This window comes from Pseudopipra pipra, chromosome 2 (assembly GCF_036250125.1).
Source record: "Pseudopipra pipra isolate bDixPip1 chromosome 2, bDixPip1.hap1, whole genome shotgun sequence".
NCBI lineage: Eukaryota > Metazoa > Chordata > Aves > Passeriformes > Pipridae > Pseudopipra > Pseudopipra pipra.
The window spans coordinates 44,974,175-45,000,455 of NC_087550.1; the positions used below are offsets into that span (position 1 = coordinate 44,974,175).

Below are 26,281 nucleotides of genomic sequence, written 5' to 3' on the forward strand. Positions count from 1 at the left end.
CATCCCGCTAGCCAGGTATTGGAGGGAGGGCTCTGTCTGCAACATCAAAGAGGAATAATCCTGGTGAGGACTGCAGCTGGGACTCCCTGCAGCCAAAAGATATTCTTTGCCAGTAGCTAGAAACAGTTAAATATAAGCAAGTTCCCTTCACATATCACAGATACTAATTTGTTATTTTTCTAGTGCAAAATGTTTATAAGTCAAGCATGGATGTATTCTGCAAGCCTGCCCCTTTTAGTCCAGGGAGGCAGTAAGATACCCACTGATCTGCTCTACAGTCAGGGAGGGTGAAAATGCAGAAAGACCCATCATACAACTAGAGGAAAATCTGGCCAGAGACACTGTGGCACAGGGCTTCAGTGCAACGGGGATCCTGCTGCAGGCAGATAACATCCTGAAGTGAGCAGATTCCAGTGTGTGGGGATGTGTTAACACTGTTGATTGCAGCAGAGTGCAGAGATGGCCAAGAGAATTAAATAACCTGGAGACCAGAACCAGAACAACAGTCAATTCAAGGACTCAGTGTTTCATTAAACATTTCATTCAAGTTAAAAAAATTTGTGAGCCATGAAGATGGCAAAATACACTTTCAGTCTGCTCTGTCTGGGTGATAGCAGCCAACATATCAGGAAAAAATATTTTATTTTTACAGGTACAGTGCTCTGTTTGTCCTTGGAATCTGTCCCAGAACCAAGCAGGTTTCTATGTCTGGATCTCTTCATCATGTGTGTTTATCTGCAAGATATTTAATATGCATGGCCCTGCTTCATTTTTCATGACCGACTTTATAGAGTGCAACCCAAGCACCTTTTAAGTTTACATTTTTTAAGACAGTTATCTTTCAAGCTATATTTTAAGTGTGTCTCAAAAAATTACCTATGAAACTCTGCTTAGAATTATGCTAAGGGAAGGTTCACAGCAGCATTAAGCTAAATCAGTATGTAAGCATGTTTACATGAGGGCTACTTCTAGAAAAAAGCTGAGTAGCACCTGCTCCTAAGGGAAACTGATCTCTCAATTTTGTAAGTAACTTATATTTACATGTTGATGAGCAGATTTAAAAGCAGGGATTTCAAGAAGCTGGAGATAATTTAGAAGCAGAAATCAACATTGACTTTCACCAGAACATGGAAACCATCATTATCCTGAAAACTCCTTGCTGGGCCTTCACAGGGTCTAGCTTTTGGCAACTCAGTCAGCAGAAGAGATTGTTTAACTTTTTTTATAGGGCTGATGCTGCCAACCCACCCTAGTGAGCGAGACCCAGGAACCTGGCACAGTGGTCCTGCATGTCAGGTAACTATAATGATTATAATATACAGGCACCAGCACCTGGCATAGGTAATGATACCTCCCAGAATATTTTCTGAAGCACAGGATGTTCCACTAATGGCCCTCAAGGTCTTGAGAAGACCATCTCTGATGAGATACTCCTGTGACTTGGTTCACTCTTCCCCAGGTGGTTTATCTGCTCCACACACTGTCCAGTGCCTGGGGAGGTGCCCAGGGTGGCAGAGGATGTGGACTAGCTGATGACATGACATGGCTCAACAATGTTAGCTGCTGGAAGCCAGGCTCAGGCAGACTCTGAGCATAGGGAGAGCAGCAGTAACAGTATCTTACAAGATGACACGGAAAGCTTAGAGGATCAGTTCTAATATAATACTACTTCATATATTAGAAATATAATGCAGAAAGACCCTTAGCAGTCCTTGTATTACCCACAATGTAGGCAGGGCCCAGCTGTAAGAACGTATAGAGAAATCTCCACAGAAAATGGAACCCAGATAATGCCCATGAATGACCAAATGCATGATTGTGAAGGTCACAGTCTTTTGGCTATGCTGAGCTGGAACTGATGATCATCTTCGAAATTATGTATCTAATAGGTTGAGGTTTTAGCTAGGCAAGTCCTCTGGGAATCTATGATAGCCTCAAGGAAATGATAGTTAAGTTTGTAAGAAGTTCCTCCAAAACCCATGGTCTCTAAAGAGAATAGTGGTACACTGAGAAAAGGAACCCAAGAAACTCCTACAAAGAGTTGCAATGAGATGACTCCTTGAAAGGACAGTGGAAGACTGACTAGCAAAGTAAGCAGAGAATAAGGAGAAAACAAAGGAACTTCAGAAAGGAGAACAAAATTGCAAGAAGAGCATGACTTCTGAGATGCTGAAGAGTGTAAGTGGGAAGCACCAACTCTGGGCTTTGGCCAGGCAGAAGACAATAAAGGCAGCATGATGTGTGCGGTGAGTTAGCTGCAGGGAAGGAAGATAGAGGGAGGCAAGAGTCGGATAGAAAAAAAAAGCAATTACAGGCACAAATTCTGAACTACAGTGACTGAACTTCAAGATACAGGAAGGTGACAGACGTCAAAGTAGAGACCCAAAGGTTTTCCTTTTTTTGATAGGCTGGAATGTGCTAAATCTTGATGTGAATGGGGAAAGAGCTTGAGGATAGGCAAACAGAGTAAGAGAATGGGCTGAGATGGAGTGGTTGCGAGGAAGAATAAGGAATTGGGCAGGAGAGGACAAGGGACCATTTGTGCAAATGGAGTTACTAGAAGGAGAGAGGAGAAGACAAACTACACCTCTGACAGCTATTGAGTAGGGGAAGCAAAAATATAAGCTGGATAATGGGGGAAGTTGGGCTATATTACATGGGTAACATCCTTTGTGAGAAAAAAGAAATCTGATGGAAGGATAGTTTGAGAAGTGAGCCAAAAGACTCATGGAAAAGTGAGATGTTTATCTGGAGGAATGAGGAGTTACAGAGAGCAGCACAGGGGAATGTTGCAGCCAGCAGTGACATTTTTAGAGATGAATTGGGTGTCACAGAGACAGCAGTAGAAGGTGGGGAAGAAATGGACACATCACGAAATAGTGAGGATGAGTACCAAGCAGAAAGGACAGAGACGGGAATGGCTATGATGCCACCATAAATAGAGAAGGATAGGGATGTGGGACTAGCTCTGTGCTGTTAAGGTGAAGGTAGAAAAGCAGGAGGCGAGGGAAGAATCATCAAGGGATGATACTGCAGAGCATGTGTGGACAGGAAAGGGAGGAGAAAGAAGCACAGAGTTACAGCAAGAGTCAAAAAGAATAGCCTAGATAAGGTTTCTAAAGAAATCTGTCAGTGTGACATTTTCAGCTGTTCCTGTGAAGCCAGGAGGCAGTGACCTCTAACTCTGGAGGGACTGAGCAGGCTGGGAACATCCTCAGATGTCACCCTCTAAGGGCTCCTCAGCAGCCTTGGCCAGAATCTCAGTCCAGGCCCAGTACTGGTTGCTTCTCATAAATATGCCTTTTTTTTAAACCTCTTAACACATACACAAAGTCAAATTTTAGGAAAACCAAACTAGCAAGAGCCCTTCTGCACTGCAGAAAGCAGTACTGCCATTAAAATGTTCTCATGAAAATATAAAAATAAGAGGTAAGAATTCCCTCAACCACAGTGCCGACAGTGGCTGGTTGAAAATGGGGACAGGATTTTACATCTCATTCCAGCATGTCAAGGAGTAAAGACACTAAGAGGAAAAGGTTTAGCAATGTAAAGACAATGCTCTGCCATGCTGGTCACAGTGCCTATCCCCAGCTCTCCCTAAAGATTGAGGAGTTTGCCCAATGGCCTCAGTGCTGCCAATGCCAGCACCCAGAACCAGCACTAAGGCTAAAGAGTCCATAAACCCAGTCTCCAGGTTTGAGGCTCTGACGTTTCCTTAGGTGGACAAACCACTAACCCTGACCCCACAGTCAGCAGTATCAGAGCTTCCCAGGATCTCTGGACAGCAAGAGATCTCCTGGCTGTATTCCTCAATGGATTTCTACATTACTAGAGACTGCAGTCAGTAACAGTAGTGCCCCAAGCTTTATGGCATGTTGTCTCTGTCCCTGCCAGTGGGGTCCTTTCCACTGAAGGGAGTTTTCCCAAAGTACCAATCCTCCTTAGCACACCCCTGCTGCTCACTGCTGAGCCAAGCTGCTGAGCTAAATGTGTGAGACAATATTGCTGAGAACTCCCAAGAATCATCAGTACTTTAATTCCTGCCTAAACTCTAGGCAGGAATCCTAGAGTATCCTCTAGGAGGATATCTGCCAAGCCACAGACGTGCCAGAGACTGGATGCAACTTAGTCCAAATATGTCAGTGCAGTGAGGCCATTAACCTCACTGCAAGTAGGGTTGCAAGTTGCAAGAAAATATTGTAAATGTTGTCTGGCATTGCAAGGACAAGACTAACCCTTGGGCAAGATTCTCTCAGTGTGCTGAAGAGGACTTGAAAGTTAATGGTATTAAAAAAAAAAGGGGGAGGGAGGGTGAGAAAGTTGCCCAGGCAGATCTGCTGAACCACAGACACTGTGGCTGTGGCTCTAATCATGCAAAAAGCATCACAAGCAGCAACTTTTTAAACTCCGAGAAAGGCTAAACTTCTTTTCTCTCTGCTATTGAAAGTTGCCCTGAGATCCCTAGTTATTTATAAATCATGCTGTTGTAGGAAACCCTATAAATATCCAAAGTGATAAGCATGCCCTTATTCTCAGAGCAGCCAACTAAGTAAAAATGGAAAGCACCCTTGGCTTACTGGAACCTCTGCAGCCACATCCTCTGTCCTCACCTAACCCTAACCCTAACCCTAGCGCTAACCTTAACTCTAACCCACCACAACCACCACTCACAGTCAATAAACCCAAGAGGAGATACAGGACAGTTGATAGATAATGCAAGAAAATGGACAATGCACAGCATAGAAGATTATATTCTTCTAAGTGCAAAGATTATTGGTAAGAATGGCACAAATAGGTCCAAATCTGGCCCTAGCCATGACACCATAAAAACTCAATCATGCACACTTTTCTAGGTTCACTTGTTTTTGACCTCTTCTTCCTGCTGAAGTTTTTTAAAGGGCTACTTCAAATCTACCTGTGAATGAGAAATCTCACTTCTGTTCCAGCAGAGACCTAAATGCATACATCTCTGAATGCTCACTGACATGCTGCAGCTGCCCTGGGAATTATCTTCTCAAGGAGGAAAATGAGGCCAAATTGCTTGATTTTACAGAGCACCAGCGAGGGCACATCTGGAATACTGTGTTCACTTTCACGGCTGTCAGTTCAAGGGGAAAGTGGAAACTGGAGAGGGCCCAGCAAGAGTCAGCCAAGACAGTTAAGAGCCTAGAGTCCCGAAGATAGGTTGTGGGAGATGGGCTTATTTAGCTTGGTGAAGAGAAGGCTAAAGGAGGATGTAATAGAATCCTAAAACTGATTGTAAGGGAATTACAAACACGATAAAGCCAAACTATTCTTGGTCATGGTAGATGATACTGTAAAAAGCTGAAACATGAAGAAACAAAAGGTGTTTATGCAACTCTGACAGACAGTGATTGCTTAAAACATTCAGCTCATGTGTTGCTTTGGTGGAGTTTGAACAGACAGTGATCTCCAAAAGCACTGTGCTCACCACAGGCTGAGGGATTCAGCAGCTGTAGCAATGTCTGGTATCATAACATTTATAACAGAAAACTATACAGAAATCAAGCCTGAAACCAGAAAGAAATTAATGTTACATTAACTTCTCTAAAGCTGAGTTAATACTTTCTGGATCTGATTTGGTTTAGTCTTTGCACTCTTTGACTACTTCTGTTACTTATGAGGTCTCTTCCATAAGAGCATTTCAACCCCTTTTGAATTAAAGGAGTAACTCAAAGAGTTAAGCTCCAATGTTTCATAATTGGTGAAACTATTTCTTTCTCTATATTTGGTTATAATTTTGTTTTGAAGTGCATAAGAGTTAAGAATAAAGAATAAGAATAAGAATAAAAATCATGTCTGACAGCCATAATGTCACTTTGTAGCTAGAGGGAACATTCCTGCTGTCACTAAAATACCGCGGATGTAGCCAATTGAACAAAAATGGTACTATCTAAACAAACTCAACACACAATGGCTAGTTCCTAACTTCAGTGGTTCAGCAGACCAACTGTGCTCCAGACAATGCTGAGTTTGTTTAAAGTGTAATACATTTAGTTGTGCATGCTTATATATGAGTTATTGTAAAGTTGCTTCAGGCTAAATTCTTTCCTGCTGCAACACCACTGAAATGTGTATATTTAGAGCAGAGATTAATTTGACCCATTATGTACTAAACTTTCTTTAAAAAAGAACTATTCTTTCTGCAATTGATCTTGTTCACTGCAGTCATCTAAACACAAAGAGTCTTATCTGTGTTACCCCAGTGTAGTGGAGTTATACTGGATTTACGTTGTTGCAACTGAGAGAATTCTTTCAGCTGAAAATAAAGACAGCTGCCCAAATTACATGCAGATCATTGCACTTCTTTATACACCAAAAAACTTGTAATGCACATTTCGGTGTCATGCATGACTTGTTGTAGCAGCTGTAGGGAAGAGGAATTCCTGATGTACAAAACTTTGTTAGAAAGTTAGGTCACGGCTTTAGCTGTAAAAGATTTCAACATCTAAGCAAATACATAAGCTCTTCCATTATGCATGGATGGCAAGCAACTTACAGGCAGCAATGGAATTATTTTCCCATCTGGATCATCTACAGAGATGGCACTTCAGCATTCTGGGTATGAAAGCTTGGAACTCAAGGATGAAGGAATAAGATTCAAAATAACAACTAGGTGTCTAAAACACAACTATTTGTGGAATTTAGGTGCCTAAAGGGAAGAACTTAAAAATCAGCTCATCACCACCGCCTCCACTTTGTTTGGCTTGATGCTGCTTGAGGCACACTACCGTTCATGTGCTGTGAGGTAATTTTAAAATAATCTAAAATAGAAAAAAAAAGAACTAAATATCAGAATGACATGTTGCTTCCAAAATTATCATCTCTTTGTTTTTCTAATCCAAAATGTTTTAAAGGAAATTTCTCAGGGTTTGTTTCATGAAGAATATGTGAACATATATTGTATTCTAATTTGAAATCCCAGGATCCCTTGTGAAATAGAAATTTTGAATGTCGTCTGACCTTAGTGTCAACACTCATTTTGCAATGAAGAGCTTTTATGTCACAGACCAGGCCAACAAAAGCAGGGACAGTGCTGAGACCCCCAGACATTTGAGTTTCCATAGCAGGGAAGCAACGCAAAATGATGGACAATGCCAGAGCTGTTGATGCACATTTTATGGTTTTATCTTACACAGGAAGACAAGAATTTCTTCCTAGTCTTGAGGAAGTTCTGAACCTTAATTAAGCCACACAGCTTGGATGAATCAGGAGCAACCTGTGCCACCAATTTATTCTGAAGGAGTGATGTTGCTTGCCGTGAGGAGAATGGCATGGAGGCGGCCAACAGGCAGACACTTGCTGCTCTACCTACTGCCACAGATACACTGAGAAGAGGGTCCACCTGTGTAAACAATAAAGACTTAAACAATAAAGACAACAAAAAGATCTTTTGAAAATATATCCCAAAAGTTAGACACATAATTCTCATGCAGGCCACAGCAAGAGGCTGGTGCAGACTGCATCCTTCTCCATGCAGCAAAATCCCAAAACACTGCAGGCACTAGTACAGCCACATTCACACACAAATGTTAATGCGGGCATTATTTTGTAGACTCCTGGCCAAGAATTCTGCTCTCAAAGCACTGGGCTTTATCATTTTAATTGAGTAGAGAGTTTAAATGACTACAGGATATAGAAAAGACAGAAAATCAGCCATGTGTGTTTCTGGTACCCCAGCCAGGCTGACTTTGCTGTAGGCTTTTCTCTAATGATAAGAAGATTCTTTCCCCTCAGAGTATCTATAATCCAAACATGATAAGTTTGCTTAGGTAAAACATCCTTAGCTGCTTACTTCTGCATTTTGTGCAGAATTTACATAGCAAACCCCACTACATAAGACATGCAAAGCAAACAGTAGGTTGCTCTGTGAGGCAGGATAGTTCAACCATAATTATCCCTTAGTCTCTGCTCAGAAGACCACAACATTCCTTAAAGTCAAAATCTTTAGAAAGTTTAATCTTCTCAAACAGGGAAGTGAGATATATGTTAGTTGATAACTTTGCTCTCCCTTTTTAGTTTTCATTTAATTAAGGAGAATAGAAATACAATCCATATTCTCGTGTGGAAAATAAGCATTTATTTTACTTCATCAATTCACTGACTTTGCAAACACAAGAAAAATATATCCCAATGAAAAATGTGTTGTTTTTTTGAGAGTTTTACCTTGTGAAGCCCTTTGTATTTTCAAAAATATCCTCTATATAGCACAGGAACTCTTTAAAAAGCCATGTCTCATACTACTTAGAAATGCAAAGGTCTGGACATTTTAATAGACTTTATCATGCTTTCATGGGACAAATAAAGAGGATAAAGAACTGCAGATATTCATTCCTTTTTTTTTTCTTCCCCCTCAGGAGACAATCTCTAAAATGACAGGGATGTGGCTGACAAAAGGTACCCACCACACATAGGTTAGAGTTGGCTACATTAGTGATGCAAACACAGCAAGCCTGGGCAGCTCTTTGTGACCTTGGTGTTAGTCTGCTCATTGCTGCTCTCCGTGACACCAGGCACCTCAACCACATCTGTAGTCACTGCTGGAAGTGCAGAGGGTCACCTTTAAACACAAGGTATGGCAAAAGCCCACATATTGAATGTCCCTTTCTAAGGACTAAAATAGTTCTGACAGACACTGTACTACAGCTAGTCACTCAAAGATACGCAGATCGCATACCACAAGAAAAAGGAAAGGAAATAATTACCCAGGAAGGACAGCATTTTGTTGCTATTTTCTACTAATCTCTCTTTAAAAACAAAAAAACCTTATACAGTGAAGAACAGCTGGTGCGATCCAACTGTCCTACTAATGCAGTAACGGTAATTAATGATACCTGTAATTCTGGCTTAATATCACGTACCCGCAAGTGCTAACGTGTATTTCTGCAAACACTCTGTTTTCCTGGACTACGACACAGAAACACAGTCTTCCTAGACCATTTTCATGAGAAGGCTCTCTCTTCAGTTTTGTGATTTTAGGTAAGTATCTGCTTACTCTATTGTCTGCTGAAAATAGACACAAAAACAGTTAGACTTGATGTACATCCACTTGCCAAAAGTGATCAAAATGTCAGACCTTTTAAGACCTGACTAGCTGACATCTGTTTCCTTGGGAGGTAATACGTATTGCCTTCATTCCTATTCCAGCTAAAGAGTGGGAAAGCACTGATGAGGTCAGTTAAATCCCATTTTTAGTCACAGTGAAAATGCTTGCTAAAGCCCAGGTGATTATTCCTGTGCCAAATCCCCAGGGACAGAAGCAGCAGTACAAGAGTGCATGGAATGCTCCTCATGTGGCATTCAGCACAACTGTTCAGAGACTCACTGGAGCAGGTTAGGGTTCTTCCCCCCAGTACACCTATTCTCATTACCATCAGGAATTTCAGGGTGCCATGACACAGCTATGGATGAGGGGGGCATACCTTTCAGCCTTCCCCCACAAGCTCACATGAAGCCACGTTGCTCAACGTAGCAGCAAAAGCTACCCACACCATCACACAGACCTTCAGAGACCAAGAGTAGCAACATTCCTACCTCATACTCCAGCCAGAAATTCTTTAGAGACAGTGAATGCAAGGTGACGGCAGCGTGGCTGTGTCCCAAGGGAGGGAGAGTGCAGGACTGAGCTGTGTCTGCACCAGCTGATGCTCTCAGCTCCCTTGGGAGTACTCTGACTGTTCTTCAAGTGACAAAACTGTGGAACATGCATCTAAACACAAAGCACGCAAGATACACTTGTAACAAAAAGTGCTCTTGGTCAAAGGCAAGTGAGTTTTCTTCAGCAATACAGCTGGTATTACCATATCACTTCATGCACTTTCTTCCCTAGCTTATTACAGCAAAGCATAATCTTAGCACTATCCATATTATACACCTGTTAGCTTGCTTTACCCCTGCCAGTCATGAGAGATGACGAACAATCTGGTTTACCATATGGATACATCATGTAAAGCAGAAAGAGCATTGCCTGAGCACAGCGGGCACCAAAAATATGCTTGACAGTACTCACATGAGAGAGAAGCACTTAGTACCACCAGGCAGAAACTATCCTGACCTGCCAGGTCCATAAAGTGCTGCATATAAAATAAAGTTTTACAAAGCCTTCATACTTAACACTTCTGGAAGAGTTACTTAGTCTTGCCAACATTGCTGCTTTTCAAAAGTAAAACTTCTCAGAAATCTGGACCTGGCCTTTTCACAGGACTATACAATGTTTAGACCAACTTGCCTTTAGTACATGGTACAATTTCAGTACAAAATTGGGTTACACTTTTGTGTGCTTAACTGTGAACTTTCCTACAAAGGGCAAATCAGCAAATTTCAGATGCAGTGGATACCCCACATTATCCCCAGTAAGGACACGTTTTCCTTTCACTAAAATCCTTCATGCATTTTCAATTAACAGTCTCATGACATATCAGCTAGATGGATACATTAAAGTTAGTGAGTCAGCACTGGGGAAAAGATGGGAGTCACTATCAACACCGCACCACGAGATGAACGGGGATTCCTGTGTCAAAGTAAGAGTCAAGGGTGAAACCTGTATTTGGCAGAAGGCAGAAGGCCTTGAGCATTTCACCCTTTGCTCAAGTGGGTCTTGATCACACAGTTCTTCTGGATGGTGAACTTCCTCTGAAGCCACTGGGAGTTCTGCATGGAGACAGGTTTCAGCATCCAGTTTTGCAACAGATGCAATTCAGTGAGCACTTCATATAAAGAAGGAAAGCAGTAGTGTAAGTGAATAAATGGAGGGAACTAACTGTTCCATTATCTTAGTATTTTAAAAGACCATCTACACAACCATGAAAATTTAATCTAAAAGAGACAATGCTGTGGTACAAAAAGTTTATTTAGTCACAATTTTGTAAACATATGAGGTAAATTAACGTTTACATCAACTTGCTTCTTACAGAATTTAATATACAAGGCACTTTGTTGAAGACAGCACTTTTAACTGTTTACTGGTTTTATTGTTCTACAAGTTCCTGACAGCCCAGAAAACTTGTTATGTTTACTGTCATGTAAAAGGCAAACATCTGGAAAGCGACAAGAAAGTTCTGAGTAAGCCTTCTTATGCTTTACAACCCATTAACTGTGAGAAACAGTGGCAATGGGATTAGCAGTATATTCTCCACCTTAAAATATGCTCACATAACTCTTCAAGAACTGAAACTTCTAGAACTACATTGGTATCTACAGCAAACTTAAAATGCAAATCTACAATTTCTTTTTCACATCAGTATTTTTTGCTTATGCAAATAGTCTCATTACCTTTAATGGTCTTATTTGCAGAAGTTAAAATAACTTGTGTGAAATTGTATTTGCAGGCTCAGAAACCATATTTTTGCATAGAAAGCAAAACATTTATTTTTTGTAAAATCTTCTACAGTGTAACAGTGCAGTGTTTATCCTCAAGTATTTTGTTTGGAATTTTAAGCCAGGCTATAAATTTAGCTCTTAAAGGACCTATGTCACAGCTAGTTTTTGTCATTGAACCTCTAAACACACAGGAAGGCATATGAACAATAATGAACCTTAGTTTATTTGGTAATAATTGAGTTCATGATGAAAAGTATCTTTTTCCACAGTTTGCTCCCTATATATCCAACTCCCATATTTCAAATATATAGAGAAAGCTGATACTATAGATCAGTGATCAGGTTAAACTTTATGTCTAAAGAGTTCCTGTGTTATAGTAAGACATTTCTCTCTTAAGTTTAACACATTGGCAGAGTCATTCTTTTACTTATTATACAAATGTAAACTTAGAAAGCAGTTTATTTCATCCAAATGTGCAATCTGAAATCAAAAACTGAATGTAAACTTCAGAAAATCAAAATTACAAGAGCACACTTTTCACAAGAAAAATCAAAGTAAAACATCTGGAATTAAAGAAAAAAACCCAGCCTGTTCAAATCCATGGTGTTAGTGTCTGTATTAAACAAAAAGACCTGGGGGCTCAATGCTCTGCTTCTGCAGACTGCTGTCACCCATGTGAACTCAGTGGAATACAACAGTTTGTAGCAGCTGAGGAGGTGGTCCCATGACTAACCAAAAAAGGACCTAAGTACTGATCTGGTTTTTAAAGCTTGTTTTAATTATTTTGCTGATCCTACACTTATGTATTCATATCAGAAAATAATCTCAAGAGCTGCAAAATGTCAGACATTTATTAGCTTTGAGTGCCTTGATGAACGACAAATATACTACACCTGGTAACTTGTTCAAAGAGTATTTTCTTTCAGTTTTCTTTTCCATACTTCACCTCAGTATATTTTTTAACTTCAAGTAAGAGAGAGAATAAGTTTCCCCACAATTATTCTACTCAAAGAGCAAAAATGAGTGAGGTTTTTTTCAGTTTGCTTAATATCAGGCATGATTCTGTTCTGACTTCTGCTTTTGCAATAACTTACCTAAAGGTTTCATCTTAGCTGTGCATCTAAGGTCTTTCAGGATTGTGGATTGAACAGCCGTATGACCGGGCTAAATCAAAATATCACTTTCTACCAGTTCCCATGAGACTCTGTAATTAATTGATGTAAAAGAGTAAATTACTTGGAAACTATCAGGTAGTTTCTACCAACAGTCTAATCTGCAAGTTAGCGAGTGTTTGTACATACTTTCTAGAACTGAGGAATTCGCCATAGTTATACTTGACTCATAGGACGTTGAATGCAGTGTTCATTCATGAGTAAAGATTAGAGCGCTCAAAATTGGCCACACCAATAAGACTTTTCTTTCAACAAATCTGAACCCAGATGTGATGCAGCAACTAAAAGCAGTTGTAAGCACTAAGGAGGAGTTCTGCCAAAACAGTTACCTGGGCTTAAATGAAGAAACAGTTACTGGACTCCAAATGAAACTGTAGGTAATGAAGAGGCTTGACACTGCATAGTTATGTGATGGAACTTAAGCTGATCTTAAAAGCGCAACCTGTGAGTTGTAGCTTTGCTTTCTTAGACCAGTACTGCTTGGATGCAGAGGCTGCTCTCTCAAGACTTCTCTTAGGGGTTGCAATAGACTTACATTTCTCCCCCCGAGCTTCACCTAACAGGAAAAATGATCTTTTAGAGCTTTCCAGTAGTTACTCTGACTGAAAATACCTATATTATATACCATAGGACTGAAAATACCATATATTCCACAAAAGCACCTGAACTCTCTGCAGGTCTAACCACACACATTTACTTGAAAAGGTCAGACTAGGTATCAGTTGATCCTAAGTTAAATCTATATCTGTTACTATTTTTTATATACAATATGGATGCAATCCTGCAGGACACACTCTGTGAGGGTTGTATTAAAGTAAGGACTGCAAGATTCAGAGCCCCATCAAACAACAAGTCAGTTTTGCTCTCAGGCACTGATATAAAAAAGCACATATTCCAGGTGGTCTCGTTTATATAAATACACTCTAGAAAGACTTTGACCTCATTCTTCAGAAGCATAGAAGAAAGGCAAATGTAGCCTTCAAATTTTGATGAACTAAAATACAGAGATGCATATTGCATTTTTCAGCAATATAAATAGCTGGCATTTATCAAAACTTACAAAACTGCTACTATAGATGCTAGTAAATCTAAAAATTTGGAGTCTTATATTCTGCCTCTGTTTACATCTAGGCAACTTCATCAACTTCAGTTTAAGTTCAGCATAGTTGCATGGGTACAACAGAAAGCAGAATTTAGCTTTTAGGTTTCTTGCAGAAAGGGTTTTTATGGCTTATAACACTGAAAATCCATGAGAACATGTCTGAAGCTGAACACCTAATAATAAATACCTGTATTGTACTACTACACATTGACTTTTAATGCAGTGTCTGCCCCCAAGATCATGGGAGCAGAAAGACTTCTCCTCACCTGATTCACCACAAGCAGGACAAGGAAGTCATGAGACAACATGACCAAGGGTTGCAGAACAGTGCTTCTGATCATGAGAAGCATTTTTTGACTACTCAGAAAGCAGTAAAAATGTTTAATCTTGAGCAGTAGGAATATATTTTAGCTGTTGAATAAAATTAACACATTCAGGAAAACATATAACAGCAGAAATAACAGGCAATTGTAACTACTAGCTACAGAGTGACCCTGCTTTGCCTGAGTAAGGACTGCACTGCCAGGCCAAATACTTTGAAGATGCAAAGGGCTATCCCAGTGTGTTCTCCAGTTACAGTACTTTCAATTTATAGCAGCAACAGGACTGACTCCAAGCTCCAGTTCTTTTGGATTTTGCTTAGAATGGAAGTTGGGCCTAATTCTGCATTCCTTTTGTACCGAAACTCTCCCGAGCCTTATCAGGCATTCAGAATTCTGACTAATGTCTTGTTAACAAAGGAATAATGGACAGAGCCCATTGTAAGGAAAGCTGCACCTTTGTAACAAGTACCCAGTACTTTCCTTCACCCATTTTTAAGGGAAACACACAATTTTCAAAAGCAGGACTTCAAAGTCTTTATCTACAGCCCAAAATCTACATTTCTTCTGGCTCCCAAAACTGTATGTGAATGTTAGTTTTGCTTGAATAAGGCCTGCAAGATCAATCCCCAAATCTTGCTCCTTGTAAAATTCAATAGAAATTCTGCAAGTGACTTCAGTGGGATCAGAACAGACTCTTCAGCCACTATGTTGCCCAGATATTTTAGCCACCTTTTCTGCAATACAGTATTATCTAAATCTGTTTTCACTGACATTACAGATTGATGTTAAAGGGTAGGACACAACATGAAATAATGTTGCTTTGGGAATTTTACCATTAGTAAGTTTCTTTCCTCTTACATTTTCTTGTAAGATCAAAGATCAAACTAAAATTATTAAATACACAGTCAAGTAACTTTAAACTTAGAGATCAAAATTATTCTCAAAATGTTCAAATACTTAAAAATATGCACTCAAGTTTATTTCTAAAAAGCATTTTTCCAACAAACTTAAGCTGATATCTAGTAGTCTAAAATGCAGAGCTGTACTTTATCCTATTGTTTGTCCACAGGCAATGTATGGGGCCACAGTGTATTGAAATCATAATCCTTGCTTTCTGAAGAGAAATTGTTCTGTGTAATAATTTCTGAGGTGTGATTTAAATTCCTGTCCTCCTCTAAGCAATTTCAGAAGTCATCTAAAATTATAATCAAACATGCTCAAACATATTTGCGGGCTTTTAAACATGGTGTGATCATGGTCGGCAAACACTGGATAGAAGGTCAAACTGAACACTTCCTAACAGGTCAAGAGTGAAAAAAAAATTATGGAAAGAACCTCAAAAATCTATCACAGGGGTTACCTAAACTTTGCCTGGCCAAGGACCACATTGGTGTTTTGCAATGAGCACAAAGGCTTCTTTAAGTCATGTTATATGGAACACACTGAGTCACCTTTAATATGGCAAGTTGGTCTGTAGAGACGACAGGTGCCAACAGACAATTTGCCACCCTGATGTTTGCCATAGGGCTACGTAAGATTTAAGAGGAAGAAAGTGATTCATCACATCTGCTCATGTAGAGCCTGTGTGAAAAAGAGTGGAAGTGAAGGCAAGGGCAAGAGGAAGATGACAGCCAGGCACATGGGCACTAGGGATATTAACATTTTTCCCAGATCAAAGTCACCCTTGAGGCACATGGCCAGCTACCATCGCTACCTGCTATCTGTGCAGGCCTCCTCTATGGCTGCCCTTGGGAGATCTGCCATGGACATGAAGGAAAGTGGGACTGGTCCCCTGGCCCACGGGCTGTGCTTTGGTCACCCCTGACCTATTAGAAAATGTTGATATTTTTCCCCACTACAACTCACAGAGTGCAAAAACAGCAAGCTTCTAAGTTTGAAGCCCAGGCCTTCTCACCCACGCCAGGCCTGGCCTTCCCGGACAGCTCCCCTGCCCACTCTGCCTTCCACCACCTGCCCCTCCAAGCAGGGGCGACCGCACTACACGGCCAGGTCATCGGACCGGGCTCTGCAGCTGCTCGACTTACTGGCCCTGCTCAGGCGCCGCGTGTCTACGAGCAGCGGTGGCTCGTGCATCTCCACAGTGGTGCAGGCGGCCGACACGGGCCGTGCCCCTGACAGCTCCTCCTCGCCCTCCACATCCCACTTGCTGCCGCTCGCCCCGCTCAGGCTGGTGCTGCTGCCGCTGTTGGCTGCAGCAATGGGCAGCACGGCTGGGGGTGGGAGTAGCTGCTCCAGTGGCTCTTCCTGCTCGGGAAGGTGATGCCGGACACTGCTCGGGGTAGAGGAGCCCGCTGAGCTGGAGGAAACCTTCCCCTGCTGCTCCACTGCCATGTTGACCCAGTTCTGCTCGGACGTCAGGGCACGGCTGCTGCTGTTGAAGTAGCTGATGGCGGCTGGTGTGGGTGTGGGAATGGGGGTTGGGATGGTGACAGGAGTAGAGATGGGCGTGGGAGTCACAGCACGGTGTCTCTCCTCAGGAACTGGTGGAGCAACAGGGTAGCTTGCCATGGAGGTTGTGTTGGAGGGGGGCCGTGGTCTCGGAGCAGCTGTAGCATAGTATGATGCCATGGTGACTGGGGTCAGCAGTGGTGTGACAGCGCGGGTGTCAGGCAGAACAGGGGGTGGTGCGGCAGTTGTTACCACCACAGGTGGTGCTGGCGGTGGCAGGGAAACAGGTTTGGACTCCCCTGTTACCATAACTGGTGTCATTGTTGCAACGGGCATCTCAAGGATGTACTGGCTTGTCATGCCCTGCTTAAGCTTCTTCCATCCCAAGTGATATATCTCAAGCATGTTCAGCAGCAGGGAGACTGAGGCCACCACCAACATGAAGATTATGAAGATGGTCTTCTCAGTGGGCCTTGAGATGAAGCAGTCGACAGTGTGTGGACAAGGTGAGCGGCTGCACTGGTAGACTGGTTTTAGCTCAAAGCCATACAGGAAGTACTGGCCCACAATGAAGCCCACCTCGAACAGCGTCTTGAATACGATGTTGAAGACATAGGTACGGAGCAAGGCACCCCCCATACGGATTCTACCACGTTCATCACGGATTGGGAGCTTCTCCTTCCCCCTTTTGCTAATAGGATCCTTGATGTTATTGTTGCCTCCTCCGCCACCACTGCCAGATGCTGCTGCTGCTACTGCGTAGTTGCCATCTTTGCCGCTTCCCTTCTTTTTCAGCTCTTCTTTCTCTTTCCTCTTCTCCTCCATGCGTACAATGTGCAGGACATGGCCCAGGTAAATGAGGGTTGGAGTGGAGACAAAAATGATCTGCAGGACCCAGAAGCGGATGTGAGAAATGGGGAAGGCTTTGTCATAGCAAACATTTTCACAACCAGGTTGTTGAGTGTTGCATGTAAAGTCTGACTGCTCGTCTCCCCAGACCTCCTCAGCAGCAGCCCCCAGCACCAGTATCCTGAAGATAAACAGTACTGTCAGCCAAACCTTGCCAATAACCGTGGAGTGCTCCTGTGCATTCTCTAATAGTCTCCCCAGAAAGCTCCAGTCACCCATTGTTTCAGATTTCTAACCTACAATAAGAACATCAGAGCAATTAGAGCAATGTTAAAAAATCTTATAATTACACAATGCTGGGGCAGAACAGATTGAGCCTTAACAAATGATATTTCTCAAGTGCACTTGCTTTTGCAGAATATTGCAGATGTGCATTAAGAACTAGATAACCCTGTGACCATGCAACCATGGGCTTTGATGAGCACAGAAGCGAGATGTTTAGTGCTTTCACATAGCCCACACAGGTTTAAGTGCCCATGCACAACAGAGAAGAAGGATTCATCAGTTAGAATTTCTACAAGATTTAAATATTTTAAAAAATATTATTTCTCTGTTTCCTCTATCTGAGATGGCTCCAACTGCTCCTGCCTATATTTAGAAAAGAACAGATGGAAACCAGTTCAATTATAGTAATCCTACTATTAATGTAATTGCCCTTGTATTAGAGTGTGATACAAAGTTTGCCTAATTCTAATAATTTTATTGTTATCAGAATTTATATACTTCAGCATTCAGGAAGTTAGTAATGTCCCAAGTCTCTACTATTTTCAAACTGTACAAACATAGAAAAATAATTACTCAAAACCTACAGAATTTACAGTTTAATTTTGGAATGTGTACAACTCAACAAGCAAGTTCTCAAAGCCTAGTCACGTTTGAATTGTTTATTTCTAAAAAAAACCCCAGAATTATTTTAATAAATTGAAATATTGGGAAAATTGAGAAATTTTGAGAGGAATTGTGAAAAGGTTTCTATGCCATTTTCCCTACTGTCCTGCCAGTTAGTGTTACTAAACCATACCTACTGCAACATCATTAAAAAAACCACAAGAAAACCAAAACAAAACCCAAGCCAACAAACTCAAGGTCACTTCAGCAACTATATACAGAGATTTTCTTGGAAAAAAATAAAATTACATCGTATGACCTTACTTCAGTGAAAAACAACAGCATATATTCTCAGCAATTTCCACCAATTCATGTATGGTGGGCCTCCCATGTCCAGTTCTAGGCAGAGACACAATTCCTGATTTGGAAAGGTTTGAAGTACAAGATTTTTTTTTTAATATCAGATTCCTCACAAGCTTCCTCCAATTGAGAAACAAGCTATTATCTGTGGGTATCACTTCTGTTATCCTTTGACTGTTCCTAATTGGAATATATGTAAGAATATTGGAATACATGTAAGTATATTTCATTCTCCTAATAAACTCACTTCTATATTTTATACGTCAACCTTCAACTGAGAACAAAATAAAAAAATTTACTTTCAGCTAACTTCAATACCTTCAGAAATACTTTCATCATAATTGTAATACAGATATAACAATTTGCATATCAAAAAAACACTATCAGAAAAGTGATTATCCTCTTGTTTAAAACCCTCAGAATATTTTATAACTGAATTACACCTTACTATTTTTATACTTATACTTTTTATACAAACACGCAGGTGTCTTACAGTTCCCAAGAAAAAAAAGGCAGTCATCATTACAGCTAAGAATTTACCATTATTCTCATCATTATATTTAGTGTCATTTCCAGCAATTATGTCACTGGTTTTCCAGAAGAAGCATTTCCAAAGTCTGTATGGAACTTCTTTCAGGCTTTTAGTTAAGGCAATTAAAGGAATTAAAGTTATTTGAGGTATTGTTTTATAACTTGATTTTACTACGAGGCAATGAAATAACTGTAACTGCAGGCTAGTATGCTTTCATACAAAAAGCAACAACATAAGCATTAGTATTTTTCATTTTTGTAAATCCTGGAATATTAATTTATTTTTTATCCCACAAAGTTAATTCAGCAAAAACTCCCCCTAAAAAGTACATCTTTGATATTCTGCAAAAACACATCCCCTTTAATATCAGTGAATTCTTTTTCCAGCATAATATGCAGCATTTCCAGTAAATGATGATACTAACAATAAAACACCAATTTTGTGTACTAATGTCCCTGGTCCTCAAACACTTTTTTAAACAATTTTTTAAATATATTCAAATTCTTTTTGAAGAATGTATTTTTTTCTCCTCCTAAAATAGTAGCCAAAACCGAATATATTTTGTTATAATATTTTTATAATCTTAATATGCTTACATGATTTTAAAATTTAATCCTCATTCCTAATTGTATACAGTTTACAATATTCTGGATGGTTAAGGAATTTTAATCTTGAGAAGCATCAATTTTTAAGGAAATAATGAATTAATTTTTTTTTTTTTTATTCAAAACCATTTGAAGATATACCCAGGTTAGTCCCAATTTTGAACAGACCTAAACCAATGTTTGGAAATGTTCTCATTTTGAGTGGGAAAATGCAGGAACAGCAAAATGAATAATGTGATATTGGTGGATTAAAGAAGTTTAGCATAAACTTAAGCTCAGTATTTCCTTTCTCTGCTATTCTTTGCATTACTCTGTGCCTCTCAGATCAATACTCTCTACCTCACTCTTTATTTTCTATCCAGATCAAACAAAACAGGCAGCTCAGATAATAAATAGTCGAAGTTACGCTCTGTTCTTTTATTGCTAATATCTGTAGTAGAAAGTTTATTAACCATCAAAATGTTAGCCCATTAAATTTTTTTGAATTCATTACTTATGTCCCATTTTCAGTATGACTGCAATTACCCTTGTGTCCAATGGCACAAAGCCCACACACTGTGTTTTATAAAGACCGATATTACCTTCTGTTGCTTGAAAAAATGAAGTTGGTCTGCTCTCATGAAAAATTATAACCCCTGCACTGTAAGGTAAACGCAGGTATCAATTTTTCCCCCTTATAGGCACACTGCAGTGCATTTCTTACTCAGATCCATAGGTGATGATGACTACAATTAAAGTAGGATTTTTTGTGCTTTTCTGAAGATTTATCTAGTGATTAGTAGAAGAAGAACAATAACAATTGGTAAAACTTAAAATTTATAAATAATATGTTCATCTAATTTATTCTTAATAATTCTCCATTCAGTAATCCTATGCAAGATTTTTTTTTCTTTCTACTACAGGTCAACAATGCCTAGGCCGAGATAATTCAGGACACCAAAGATATGACACAAGGCATTTCTCAAAAGCTATTCTAATGCTTATATTAGTTAAAAGATTTATATTTGTGTACCAGAGTGTGCAAATTCATCCTGTACACAAAGTGTCTAAGCTGTGAGCAGATACTTCATGGCATCTTAACTGCACGGAGGTGAAAAACCTCAGTGTTCATCTTGGTATGAATTGCAGCAACTGTTGCCTTCTCCACAAATGTGTATTGCTCATAGTACCTCCATAAGGGAAGGACATAATTTCCAAGTGAGACACAAAGTTACATATTTCCACTGGCTAGAGGGTTCCCAGAAATCCAGGTCCCTTATCTTTCTTCAGCGTCAGTACATTCTTGAGTAAGCAATTCTTAAAGCCAACATAACTCATCCAAAAATCACACCAAAAATTTAAAGGGATGCCTTAATTCAGATAATGATTAAATGACATCAAATGAAACCACGAGGCCCTCAGAGCTCACAGAATATTTGAGTAAGTTCAACAATACCTAAATCTAAATTTAAACAGCCACAACTCAATATTTTATTTGAGATCAATCCCAAGCTTGCTTTTGTAGTATTACATAAACTTCAGCTGTACAGTGTTACTTTCAGTGCTGCTGAAATCCAGAGCCAGGCAACTGTTAAGACCTAATCTTAAATATGGATTGTGAAAGGAGACATTTTTTCTTTTTGTGCTTGGAAAAAATGCAGATTAAGGAATGAAACATCTTTATCTGTATTTCTTGATGTCCACTAGAGAATGACAGGAGAATCTGTCTCAGAGAGCAACCTAATTCAATTGTATGAAAAGCAAGGACTTCGTGAACCTTGGGGTCATTTAATAAGAACTGTGAGTCCTGTATTGTTTGGTTCACTTAGAAAATCATTCCTCTGAGACAAATACTGGAAAATAGACTGTTCATAAAAATTGGCATGGCATTTAAGAATCAATGTTGTGTTATTAATTACTAGTTTAGTACACGCACAAATACAGTTTGCGTAGGTTGTTTGTGTGCATGTGACAAAGAGAACAAGCAAGAGAGAGAATAAATTTTAGAAGTTGTGATGCCATATATATGTATCCATCTACAGGAGGCAAATACTTATAATGTGTCATCTGTAAACTTGTCAGTTATTTTTATTTCCGATGATGTCACCCAATGGGTTCACCGCTCCGTATCAAGTGTGTGAAATATGATATTTTAATTATTTATAATTTTTCTCACACATAGATATGTTTATGTATTTATCTACACATATGCAAAGATTACAAACATAAATAACTGCATGGCTGTGTTACATACATAAACAGATTATGAAACCTGATGTACTTATAATTTATTATATTGGTATATCTAAAAAATGTCCCTTAACAATTATTCAGAAACCTGACAGATGCCCTTGTCTGAATATGAGTTCTTAAATTCAGTCCACGTTTCCTTTAATTTGTCATGACAGTCTAAAATTATGGGATTTAGATTTTTATCTTTAAAATTATCTAAATCTTATGAAGCAGTATGAGAAAAAAATGCTGTTAAAACAACTTGCAATATTTAATTTGTTTTTACACTGAACAATCAGGCATTCCCTTTACTACCAGGTTCTTAATTCTGCTATTTAAATCAGATAAACGCAGTCATCCTGCAGAAAGTCTGCAGTGTGACCATGTCATTCCAGACAAACTGGCATATATGCAGGCACAGAACGAGCTACTATAATTTCCAGTGAAACCTAATGGTATTTGGTCATGTACCTTTATATGAAATACAATGGTGAGTGTTTCATAAGTCACAATGGAGGATTCGTATTTCATTTTATAAACTTGTTTAAACGAGGACTTGAAAAATACCTTCTTTCATCCTCACAGTGTCATACTTTCAGACACATCTATTACCACTCTCACTGTATTTTAAACACTTGTTAAAAATTAATTCCTTATTTGATCTTGTTATTATCTTAAACTTACTTTATTGCTATGGAGCCTCCTCCTTAAATCCCAGACAAAAACTTCTTTGGACTTCTTCTTGACTTCACTTGACCTCTGAGTGAAAGTTTGGCCTGAGTAAAGGAAAAGAGCAAGGAGCGCAGGGCTGAGCCTGGGAGGAGAGCTACACCCCACCTGTTAAACTCCTCTGTTCCCTGGTATAACAAACTCCTGCTCTGATTCTCTAGTTGCAGGAGGAAAACAAACAAAAAAAGTAACCCCTTTTCTCCCCTAGAATACTCAAATGCCATCTTAGAGCTCTACATCGGAATTAAAAGACAGTGACTTACCAGTAAAGCTGAAAGGTGTGGAGGGTGTGGAGCTAGCAGGGGACTGTGGAATAGCCGTTGAGCATGAGGGCAACAGTCCTACATCCCGCGTGAATGAAGCATGAATGAGACAGATCTCTCAGGTGCCCACATACGATCAGCCACACAGATCTAAAAACTGCACAGTAAGGAGTGTCCCGCCCCCCATCCAGATATACAAAGGAAAGATGAGCCTTTCTGGCATTCAGAGACTCAAGAGCCTTTTTCACTGCAGAGAAGCAGGTACTCCAACATTCAAGTATCCATGTGAGGGGACTTCAGGCAAGTAACTGCAAGGGAGATGGTGCTGTAAACCCCATTCAAACTTCTTAAAGTACACTTTTGTACTATGGAAACCATTTAATTTTTTTTCTAGTTTAAGTCTAAAATGTTCCAGTAGAATTCTCTCATTTCCCTTTAAATTTCCCTTAAAGGGAAGCTCTAATATCTCTGGCTACTCAGTTCAATTAATTCTTCATATCTATGTCATTCTTCATATCTATGTATCTATGTCTTAAAGGCCTAACACACTAAGGATTCCTAATAACATTTTAGGCTTATATGATTTCTTCATTGAGTCAGCAATGAACCCAAACACTTTTCTAATACTCTTTTTGCCTACAGGAAAAAAAGAACAGACACAAATTAAACAACTTTTTTTGCTTATAACATTGGCAAACTCTTACTTAATCAAGCTATAAATACCTTCCAAAGAATATTTATTCATCTCAATACTTTGCATCACTCATAAATCCTAAGTGAAAAAGTGAGTAACCAGCATGTTTGGATAATTCTCAGATTGAAGATGTGACCAGAAGAGTGAGGTAAAAGCCTGGTCAATGCAGGGAGGCCAGCCAGCTTTTTTCCCCACTATCAGAATAAAGTGTTTGTATGGGCCAGATAACTCAGAGCTCACTTCAAGGAACCCCAGAACCATCTTGGAGTACACTTCCGAACTCCATCATTCTGTGTGGCACCACTTAAAAGGGTGAAAGCAATTCTGGCTCTGCTTTATAGTTAAGATTTAACTTTACTCCAAGTACAAAACTGACTTGGAATCCACATCAATGTTCAAATGTGAGTGGCAACCCTTAAGGAAGAAATTACATGACCCTACACAGGCACCCTTTAGCGGGCAACTGCCACAACAATCCCGGATATATTTGGCGTTTTGCTTTCCACTGCATCTCCTTAGGTACTTCGTTAGGTTTGGACACTTCTGCCTGCCTCACCAGGCTCAGTTCCCGCCCCATCTGCGAGCGCCGCTGCCCTCGGTGGGGCAGGAACGGAGGGACACTCGCACCAGGGTCCCTCAAGGAGGAATACACAGCAGTAGAGTCTCTTCTCTCGTTCTTCCTCAACAGGATGAACAGGCTCGGCCCCGCCCTGCCCTCCCCTGGCGCCCAGCCCACGGCTGGGGGGCCCGGCGAGCGGGCAGAGCCCCCAGGGAGCTCCCGCCTCCCGCCCTCAGCGCAGGATCCAAGTGCGCCCGCAGCCGCGGCCGCGCTGGCCGAGCCCCTCTCCGGGGCGGCGGGTCCGCGCCGGGAGCCGAGCGGCACAGCCCAGGGTCGATCTACTTACGCTTCGCGGGAGGAGCACTACTTTAAGCAGCAAAAGCTCAACTCGTTCGGAAGAGTCCAGGCAGCGATAGCGCATAACTCGTTTAACCGGGGGGAAGAGGCGCCCCCAAACTTTGCTGGGGCTATGGAATAAGCGGGGGGGCGGAGGAGGACTGGGTGCAGGGGCGGGGCGGGAGGCGCCCGGAGGCCGGTGCCCACCTCCCTCCCTGTTGCTGCCCGGGCTGACAACGCGCCCCTCGGGCGGGCGGGAGCGCGGCCGCGGCTGCCCCTCGACGGGCTGCCCCTCTGACGGGCTGCCCCTCTGACGGGCTGCCCCTCTGACGGGCTGCCCCTCTGTCGGGCTGCCCCTCTGACGGGCTGCCCCTCTGACGGGCTGCCCCGCAGGCACCAGGCACCGGGCGCCCGGCCCTCCCCGCCTCCTTCCCTCCCCTCCCGCCGCGGGCACAGCCGCCGGCTTCTCACGGGCCGCGCCGGTAGCCCCTCTCCTCACCCGGGAGGCTCCGGGCGCAGCAGCCGGCGTGTTCGCCCTTCTCTCCCTGGATTCTAAAACGTTTGTCACTTTGCAGATGACCCATCCCACCCCCGCGGGATTTCCTGCGAAATAAAACAGTTTATTCCTCCCAGAGGATAAAAGCGTGAGAAACCCCTCCCCGCTGGGCTGTCCGCCGGCCCCGCCGGGCTGCGGCGGAGGCAGCGCAGCGGGAGTTATTTCCCGCACGCCCACCGCCGCCTGCTCCCGGCCCGGAGCGGCGTCCAGGGACACAGGACGGCTGCGGCACCGGTGTCAGAGGGCGCCTCGCCCCGGCGGCCGAAGGTACGGTCCTCCGTCAGGTGTTAAAATGACCTGAGAGCAAAAGTGGAAACTAACCCAACCTAAACGACAAAAGATTCTTCACCGAAAGAAGTTGGGTCTTTTTTCGTGAGGAGGCAAACCTCGCTGCTACTGCCTGCGTCTCCTGCATGAAGAACCCAAAAAGATTGCCAGCGCATTTTTTTTCTTTACCCCAGACCCTCCTCACCTTGGGATTAGCCGTCAAGCTGTTGTGCACAGACCTTTTGGGGAAAAAAAAAAGATCAGTTGCCACTATTTCCAAAATGATGATTTAAGAGTCTCTTGATATTGTCGGCATCAGGACTCAAAAATATAGTGTTGCCCTGAGAAAGAAAAACAGCCCTGCATTCTGGGCAGCATCAAAAGCAGTGTGGGAGGTGATTCTGGTCAAAGCAGGTCGAGGGAGGTAATTCTCTCCCTCTATTCCACTCTCATGAGACCCCACCTGGAGTGCTGCATCCAGCTCTGGGGCTGCCAGCATAAGGAGGACATGGACCTGTTGGAGCGAGTCCAGAGGACACAGCAAAGATGATTAGAGGGCCGGAGCACCTCTCCTATGAAGACAGGCTGAGAGAGTTGTGGGGCTGTTCAGCCTGTAGAGGAGAAGGCTCTAAGGAGACTGTACAGCAGCCTTCCAGTTCCTAAAGGGGGCCTATGAGAAAGTCAGAGAGGGACTTTTTATTAAGGGGATGTAGTGACTGGACAAGGGGAATGGCTCTAAACTGAAAGAGGGTAGGTTTAGATGAGATATTAGGAAGAAATTCTTTACAGTGAGTACAGTGAGACACTTCTCTGGTTGCCCAGAGAAGCTATGGATGCCCCATTCCTGGCAGTGTTCAAGGCTGGGTTGGATGGGGCTTTGAGCAACCTGGTTTAGTGGAAGGTGTCTCTGCCCTTGGCAGGGCAGGTTGGAACTAGATCTTTGAGGTCCCTTCCAACCCAAACCCTCCTATGATTCTATGAAAGACAGAACAACTTGATTCTATGATAGATAGAATTACTTAAACTAGCACAACTCAACAACTCTTCAGCAGTAATGTATGAGTTTCTGTTGATAGCTACTCTACA

The 26,281-nt window shown here is 41.5% G+C and overlaps 1 protein-coding gene and 1 long non-coding RNA gene across 6 annotated transcripts; both read right to left on the minus strand.

Annotated features, from left to right (window-relative positions):
- Nucleotides 1–7,125: 7,125 nt before the first annotated feature.
- On the minus strand, nt 7,126–8,772 carry LOC135409575 (uncharacterized). Its single transcript, XR_010428270.1, has 2 exons — nt 8,427–8,772; nt 7,126–7,366 (listed from the first exon to the last, which is right to left on the minus strand). It is a non-coding gene; the product is annotated as an uncharacterized LOC135409575 (long non-coding RNA).
- A 55-nt stretch (nt 8,773–8,827) lies between these two features.
- GJA3 (gap junction protein alpha 3) lies at nt 8,828–25,041 on the minus strand. Of its 5 annotated transcripts, XM_064645302.1 has the most exons (5): nt 24,872–25,041; nt 22,784–22,861; nt 22,476–22,567; nt 15,983–17,491; nt 8,828–9,027 (listed from the first exon to the last, which is right to left on the minus strand). In XM_064645302.1, the coding sequence occupies exons 4-5, from the start codon at nt 17,472–17,474 to the stop codon at nt 8,846–8,848; spliced, it is 1,674 nt and encodes a 557-aa protein (XP_064501372.1). In that variant the 5' UTR covers nt 17,475–17,491; nt 22,476–22,567; nt 22,784–22,861; nt 24,872–25,041; the 3' UTR covers nt 8,828–8,845. The 5 variants fall into 5 exon arrangements, with proteins under 5 accessions (XP_064501372.1, XP_064501369.1, XP_064501371.1 ...); XM_064645299.1 differs by having other exon boundaries at nt 22,476–22,861; XM_064645301.1 differs by lacking the exon at nt 24,872–25,041 and having other exon boundaries at nt 22,784–24,771.
- Nucleotides 25,042–26,281: the final 1,240 nt, after the last annotated feature.

What these genes read in the sequence shown, in the direction of transcription:
- GJA3 (XM_064645302.1), bottom strand. Translation starts at nt 17,474, where the DNA reads ATGGGTGACTGGAGCTTTCTGGGGAGACTATTAGAGAATGCACAGGAG. An exon ending in GCGGCGCCTGAGCAGGGCCA is followed by an intron (nt 9,028 to 15,982) that starts GTAAGTCGAGCA and finishes GTCTATTTTCAG; the next exon opens with CAGACAATAGAGTAAGCAGA.